The sequence below is a fragment of the Glycine max genome, chromosome 12 (assembly GCF_000004515.6).
Source record: "Glycine max cultivar Williams 82 chromosome 12, Glycine_max_v4.0, whole genome shotgun sequence".
Lineage (NCBI taxonomy): Eukaryota > Viridiplantae > Streptophyta > Magnoliopsida > Fabales > Fabaceae > Glycine > Glycine max.
In genome coordinates, this window is record NC_038248.2 from 39619020 (window position 1) to 39627271 (window position 8252).

General features: G+C 32.7%; 2 protein-coding genes across 2 annotated transcripts; both read right to left on the bottom strand.

The window, feature by feature from the left end:
* Nucleotides 1–135: 135 nt before the first annotated feature.
* Nucleotides 136–3182, bottom strand: LOC100786158 (lanC-like protein GCR2). Its single transcript, XM_003540405.5, has 6 exons — nt 2958–3182; nt 2616–2794; nt 1854–1965; nt 1637–1753; nt 1236–1550; nt 136–699 (listed from the first exon to the last, which is right to left on the bottom strand). Exons 1-6 carry the CDS (start codon nt 3111–3113, stop codon nt 361–363), a joined length of 1218 nt encoding a protein of 405 aa, XP_003540453.1. The 5' UTR covers nt 3114–3182; the 3' UTR covers nt 136–360.
* A 2194-nt stretch (nt 3183–5376) lies between these two features.
* LOC547601 (glutamine amidotransferases class-II superfamily protein) lies at nt 5377–7443 on the bottom strand. Its single transcript, NM_001248274.2, has 4 exons — nt 7128–7443; nt 6655–6895; nt 6455–6575; nt 5377–5949 (listed from the first exon to the last, which is right to left on the bottom strand). Exons 1-4 carry the CDS (start codon nt 7337–7339, stop codon nt 5759–5761), a joined length of 765 nt encoding a protein of 254 aa, NP_001235203.2. The 5' UTR covers nt 7340–7443; the 3' UTR covers nt 5377–5758.
* Between the last annotated feature and the right edge of the window lie 809 nt (nt 7444–8252).

Consider the following 8252-nt stretch of genomic DNA (forward strand, 5'->3'; position numbering starts at 1 on the left):
AATTGCACATGCAATATGCAGGGAGAACCAGGGACTTCTCAGAGCTTAAAACATGATTTTTTTTTAAAATTCTCTCAAGAAATTATTAAAAATTAACTTTTTTTGTTAACCTCTCGATATAAGCTAATCAAACACTTTTTAAAGCAGGAACCATGCATGATGCATCACAGTTCACTTCTATACATATATCGAATTACATTACACAGCCACATTTGCAGGAGTTGCAGTTTTTTTCTCATACAAATTTCGTCAGAATGCATCATGTCCTTGTCACACCTAAACGTAATTTATTTGGTTCTTTCTTGGGGAGGCAGTTTTTTTTTTTTTTGAGATATAAATATGCATCTTGTATCAAACGACTCAAAGTTCATAGCCTGGGAACTTTGCCATTTGTGGATCAACCATGTCTAGACAAGTATATGCCATTCCTCCAAGACCTTCAAATAAGGAATAGGGGCGATCTCCTCCATGCATTTTTCCTTCTGAGATTAGATTTTGTGCCCTATCAAGTAGAAAACAAGCAAATGCTTTGGCCCTGTACAAGTACTCCTCATTTCCTGTCATTCTGTAAAGAGAAAGAAAGACATAGGTGTTCCCACTGATGCCGTGACAGATCCCAACTCGCTTAAGCAGACCCCTCTTCCATACTACTTCCCCTGCATCTACAGCTGCTTGCGAAAACTCCTTGTCCCCAAAAACCTAATGGTGATGGCAAAGAATATAGTCATGAGATGTGAACATGTGTTTGATAATTAGGCTAAGAAATTATTGCATAATTTCTGCAGTTTAAAACATAAGAAGTAAAATTTAGTTTCATGTTTGTACTCAGGAGTGTAACAACTGACAAGGGAAAGGAATATGACATTTGCTGGAAATAAACCTGTTTCAAAAATGAATTACTCAAATACCAACTGAATTGCCTATATAACTTTTCAGTTTCAGTAACGGCATTATTAGTGTGTCTGGAGACGTGTTTAATACATTTTGTAACAGAGAAACCATGTCAAAATGGAAGAAAGACAAAGTTACTGTTGGTAGCTTCTGCTTGATGCACATCAGGTTTCGACAAACATAAATCCAAACATGCAGTTAGTCATCCTTTTTTAATTGACACGGTAAACTAGAAATGTATTACAACCAAATTCATGCAAATTCGTAATTTATCGGTTCCTTTACATCCTATAAGACTCTGCAGGCAGTTTGCATTTGAATTTGGTAACTGCGGAAAAAATTACCTCAGCTGCCTTTACAAGAGTAAGAGTGAGTCCAGGAGCACCATGACACCAATGCACAAGACGGTCATTTTCACTTCCTTCACTGGAGGGATAATTGCCACTAGGGAGACGATTGTTAATCATATATCTTAGCGTACCCTTGACATCTTCCACTTCATCTGGCTTGAGTTCCATGTCCATCAAAGCATGCATAATTCCTGCAAGTCCATGAGCAGCACCCCAGTATTTCTTCCCATGCCATTCATACATCAGAGGACATCTTCCCTTGCGACCTAAGTGTCTGCCAGCCATAATAACTTCATCCACAATTGATCTCTATAGAAGTTAAAAACCCATTTTGTCAAAAATAAATTGCAGAGTAAAACATGCCATGAGACTCATCATGAAAACATATGCCTTACCATGTGGGTAGTAGGTATTGTGTTGTTACCAATATGCTTGTTTAAGAATGAACAAGCCCATAAGTAACCTGCTCTGCCATACAATAGCTCATAGGGAGACTCGCGAGGTATCGCAATCTGTTCTAAGCAAAGGCACAGATATGAAAGCAGTAAACAACTGGATTTCGTGTGTAAATTGGAATTATCACAAGGATAAAAAATGAATACAACAAAACACCTCTTTGAATTGCCTCAGGTAATAGTCAAGTAATCTTTCATCACCAGTATGCTTAGCTATCACAGCACCAAGAGCACAAACACCAGCACGCCCACAGATAAATGTCACTTTGCTGCAACTCAATTAAACCAAAATAAGTTAATTTTCAAGTTTCAACACAGGGCCAGAACCAGTGTTATTAAACGGCAGATGGCAGCTCATGTCAACAAGCCAAAGATCTGCCCAGAAAATATGACCAAGGGTCTTCAGATTATGACAGCAACATGGTGGCTATAAAAAACTGTACATAGACACACACACAAAATCTACTAGAAAACTGCAAAGTAGAATAAATAAATCTGAACTAAACACTAGTGGAAATACCACTGAGTGCGTAGTTGCGTAGATCAACTTGCATTTGAGTATGCAATTGCCTTAAATATTCAAAAGGAGAGTTTTGTCACTCACAGTAGTCTCCTGCCTAATTCTTGAGCATAATTATCTTACGAGGAGAAAACTAATGGTCTCGTGCAAAAAAGAAAGAAAAAAAACACACGAGTGGAAATTTCCCGATTGCATGACCAGACAACATAAGATTTTAACTAATAAGTAAGCTAACATCAAGTAACGCTATTGTGCTTCAATCCAACCATTCAGAGCAAGCAATCCTTAACAACTAAAATAAAAAATCCTATATTTAAACATTTTAAAGTTTAAACCAACCCTTTATAATGGCCAAGTCATATAAGTTATAATAGCCTCTGGTGCACGAACAGAGAGTACCCAGAATCTGCTGAAGCAGAATCACAAGCTTTAACAATCTCTGAGCACAAGTTAAGTTCATTCCCGTCCTTGGTTACTTGGTAGGCCTTGAAAAGTAGGTATGCTGTCCCAAGAGCCCCCGTGTAAAGGCTATAGTCCTTCACACGCTTCCCACGTGACCCCCATGTGTCCCTCACCACCTGAAGAACAATTAGAGATAACAAAGCACAAACACGTAAACACACACTGACCCACCATAGCAAACTCGCGAAAGTTACTAACTTGAGCCTACCCAAAAGCGAAGAACGTAAATTGAAAGAAACCCAGAAATTCGAACACCCCAAAAATGAAGTTTATGAGTACCGATTGTTTGAGGTGAAATGCAGATGCTTGGAACTTTGTGGAGAGGGTTTGGTAAGGGAGAGAGAGAAGGGCAGTGAGAGAGTCTGGTGATGGAGTTTGGTCTGTGGTCTCTGCCACGAAGCGTGGCAGCTCGTTCGGAAAGAAGCGATCGGCCATCTGCGGCTAACGGCGAAAAATGCAGAGTAGAATTTGCTGGAAAATCCATACATAATATCGAGCATTTCTGTACAGAAGTTAAAAATATTGCACACGTGTTTAATGTAAATTTAATAGACAAAGTAACGTGTAAACAAAAGTAAGAGTGCTCATCCTTTAACAAAAATACTTTTATCTAAAAATCAAACATGCATGACTTAAATTTAATTATTTATCTTATTAAAGTTTTCCAAAAAAAATTGACAAAATGAAATTATCATTCTTAAAGTGAGCTAATCTAATTAACCATCCTGAATCAAATCTGGTGGGAGGTTGTAAACTGGTTTAAATTATATTTTTAACTGATTGAAAGTTTATTTTATTAATTGAAAAGTTTATTTAATGAAAAATTAAATTATTTGAAAGTTAAAACTATTAAATTAGGCTACTAAATTAAAAGTACGTATAAAATTAATTGTTAAATTATTGGATAAATAGATTAAATAGCACATTTTACCATTGAATTTTTGTAATTTTTCAAGTTTTACCATTTTACAAATTCTATCATTATGTTAATCCTCTTTTAATGTCTAAGGGAAAGATGACCAAGCGTGAATGAGTTGGCGCCTGCATGTCTTGTTGGAATACATAAAATTAAGAATTAAATGTTTTTTATACTTAAAAAATAAATTATTTTTGATTCGTTATATGAAATTCACTTTTAGTCATTTATTACCTAAAATTTAAAGTAATAATTTAAAAACAATATATTTTTAAAAAATATATATTTAAGTCTAAATTTAAAAATGTTTAAAAATAAAAGTATGAAAATATAATTGAAAAAACTGAAAATTAAGACGCTAGTTGTTTTTCAGAACATGTTCCTCTTGTGAAGCATCATCTTCTTCGTTATTCTTTGCGTTCGTCGTCCCTGTCAGAAATTTCTTTCTCTGTTGCTAACATTGTCGTCGATTTTAAGGATGTGTGGGTCGTATCAGGTAACCTTGTTTAATAACTTTGATTGGTAAATAAGAAAATAATTGTTTCTTTACCAAACTGAACTTCCGTTGGAAACTCCTTGCACTATCTCTACTTTCTCCTTTACGTATTCATTCACATTGCACACCTGTCAACGTATGTGGGTTGCATTGCATAAGTTTAAACCAAGGCAAAAGAAAGAAACGACGTTGTTTCTTCTAATTTTAGCACACCCAATTTTAAACAATCTTGGTTTAGTATTTTATTATAAAAAAAAATATTTTTATTTTATAATTATAAGTATTGCAACGTGGCAAGCAGGTGCCAACTCACTCACGGTGCATCATTCTTCCTTTAGAAATTAAATTAACAGAATGATAAAATTAGCGACATTGAAATAGTTGGATAATAACATTTCTGAAAAATAAAATTTGATGGTAAAATTTATAAATTACGAAAATTGAGTTATAAAATGTGTAATTAATCCTAAATATAAAAAGACTTACTTAAAAGATATACTTATATATATATATATATATATAAATAAAATACAAAAATATGATTTTTTTTAAATATTTTAATAAAAATTAAAATAAATAGTAGAAATAATGTAACAATAAAAAAATTATTTGTTGTATGTACTGCTTCCATATTCTTCCTAGCATTCCTAGTGCAGTGGTGGCAGTTCATATAACGACTTATGTATCTTTCTTTTTCTATTTCTTGTGCCCAAAATTTTTTAGTAGACTTTAATTATTTATTTCACATGGGAATTTATAAGATTAAAATATGTTTTTTCATAAATATTAAAATGTTTAAAATTTATTTTTATAAAAATTTTAATATATTTTTAATCCTCATAAAATTAAAATGTGTCATTTTTTATTCTAAATAAGATTTTGAACATATACATGACGGATAAAAGAATGACATATTTTACATCAATTATATATAATCGATGTAAAAAACCATCATCATAAGTTTAAATTTATTCAAACTTTTGTCAAAATAAAAAAATAATAATAATATATATCAATTTTATGAAGACAGAAAACATATTTTAGTCAATTTAAAATTAAAACAAATGTAGTAATCATACTTTTTTTATTGAATTTGTTAATATAGTGTTAAGCTAGTTGAAGCACTTTTGTTTTACATCATGATTATAATAACTCAAGTTTTTACTTGTTTGGTATCATGTCTCTCTTTCATTGAGATCTCAAGTCAAAACAAGTAATAATTACTTTCACATTATTTTAGCCAATTTGACATGATTTTGTATGAAAACATGGATCACCAAAGTAAATCCAAACATGCAATTTGTTCTTGTTCATCCCTTTTATTTCCATTTTGTACATTATGTCATCCATTTTACATTACAATTCCGATGACCTACTTAGTGCATCTTAATTCATGTATAACGTAGGACCCCTTCTTCAGGTATAAAACACTGCAACACACGAGTTCTTGACTTGAACCGTGCTAATCTCTCTCACTCACAAGCACCATGATCAACGGATTAACATGTCTGAAAAAGCACTTCAATGTACTATGCCGGAAAGGGAAACAGGAAAACAACACAAGCAAGCAGAAAACAAAACAAATTCAGAAGGGTAAGTTAGGAAAGGAGCATACATAGATGACATTTTTTTTTTTATTTTACATTATCCTAAGGCTTTATTTTTAAGCTAATGTTGGTCCCATTCCATCCAATTGGATTGACTTCCCACTCGAGGAATGCTGTTGACTCTGGCGAACTTATCAACTTTGAAGTTGGCCCCACACATGGCCCCTTCACTGTCCACTCTTGGCATTGCCTTCAACTTGTTCATTGGATGCTCAAAGCTCATCAGACCTCCTTCACTGTGAAACATACACCCTGCATCATTCCACCACCACCATGTCATGGATCTCATAAGTAATACTATTAGTCCATTACTTTTCCTTCAATATATATCAAAGGGCTTCAATTTTTATTGAAATTTCATACTAGCCTCTTAATTGATGTAATTTCAATAACTTAAACAGTTGGCTGAATTTGGTCTCTCATTTTTTTTCTCTGGCAAATTTGATTTTTCACTATTTTAATTGTACAACTTTGGTCAATCTACATTCAATATTTAACAAAAATATTCACATGTCATTGTCACATCAACATGTTTTATTAAATATTAAATATTAAATATCAAATCAACGAATATATCAAAATTAAACAATTAATATAGTGAGGGGGGCAAATTTGAAAAGAAAAAAACTAGATGAACCAAATTTACAAAATGACAATAATAAAAGACAAAAACTGCAATTAAGCCTAAACAAAAACTGCAATTAAGCCTAAATTGTTTTCAAGATAAGAAACCAATGAGTGTTGGCTCAAAAGGTACCTGTTGGAAAGGGAGCAAAGGATTTGGCACAACCCTCTTTTATGACTTCTAGATCATCAGAGATCACCACAGATCCATCAGCTGCAATACCCCAATACAGCTTCACTCCTCCATCAGAACCCTGCAAACCATGATCATCTTTGTTAAATGCCCTTGAATAACTAAAATATGGCCAAAACAAACATGGTAGATTAGCATACCAGTGCTGCAAAGACACTGCCAACCTTGCTGTCATAGACAACAAAGGCAAAACTGCCATCAAGCTCCTTGACAACTTGATCTGCAGGGTATGGACCCCGGTCACGGAGTGTCTTGTAAGCTTCAATAACAAACATGGCCTCATCAGTACTCTTTGACAATCCATATTGCTTGTTGAGTAGGGACAAGTTGTTCAAGCTCCCCAAGAAGAGACAATATATGTCATCGATCCCACAAAACAGCCTGCAATTGTAAGAAGCCAAATTGAGTTTTCTTTCTATACCTACCATGATTTAACAATTAACACTAATCTCATACTAACACAGTTACACCTTATTTATTTGCAAAATTACACCTACCTCTACTTCACCATATGCTAAAGTACCCTTAATAATAAAGCAATAAAAGTAGGTGCAGCTAACATCAAAATTAAGTGTAGAAATCATTGATCTACAGCAAGAGAATGTTACATAACCTTTGATGACGAGAGAAAGATTGATCAGGACGGACATAAGCTAGAACAGCAGCATCACCAAAGCTCATAGAGCAAGTGTTGTGAGGATGGTGGGAAAGGAAATCTTTGAGAGTTTCCTCGGGAACCTTAGGCTTCTTGGAACCTTTGTAAGATGCAGGGCTGTTGAGCTCTTCAGGTGGATGAGCAAAAGCTTTGTGGAATATAGCCAACATTTTGATTAATTATGGACCAATCTCTTAGCCTCACTATAGTTGCATAAGAAGTATTCAAATTAAAAAAAAGGAAAGCAGGGATTCTCAGGAAGGGCCATTGTGATATTTATATATAATCTTACGTGCTACCTAGTACCTACCCCAATGTTGGGAATGGTTAAAGTGGCCTGTTCCAAGTTGTGGGCGTGGGTCCTAGTTTGATGGATAAGTACCAAATTTCAAGAGGTAGTCTCTTAATCTTATCCTGGGAAGTATTTTTTTCATTTAACTAATATATACTAGGGGAAGAGATTCCGTGTCTTTCTAAATTTTTTAAATAATAAAAAATAAAAAATAAAAATATAGAATAAAAAAATCTAATAATATAAAAGTAGTGGAAAGTTAATGTAAATTAAAAGAAAATTTAAAAATTTAAGAAATAGTTTAAAGATAAAATTGTTCAATAAAAATGAAGAATTATTAGTGAATGATTATCTAATTTTGGCTAATAGATTAATTTTAATCTACATAGTTAAAGATGATTAATTATTGTTATTATTTTAATATTATTAAGAATAAGGAAAACATTATCTAAAAAATGTGGAAAAAAAATTACACAAAATTATATCTCATTTATATATTGGTATAAATCATCACCTTAATTGTAATATTAGCAATATAATTAAACTAACCAGATGTGAAATGTTTTGTTTCAGTAATTATTTGAAGAAGTTAGTCTTTCAAAACTAAATGAATTTTTTTTTATCTTTTATCTTACTTTTTTTGTTCATTTTGATTTTCCATTTTTTGAAATTTTTTTATTTTTTATTTTTTTAAATACACCATTAATTGTATTTAGATATTAACAGTTGTTAACAGCTACAAATATATTTCTCGCAAATATTTCTCAATCTCATCTTATCACATTGACTGT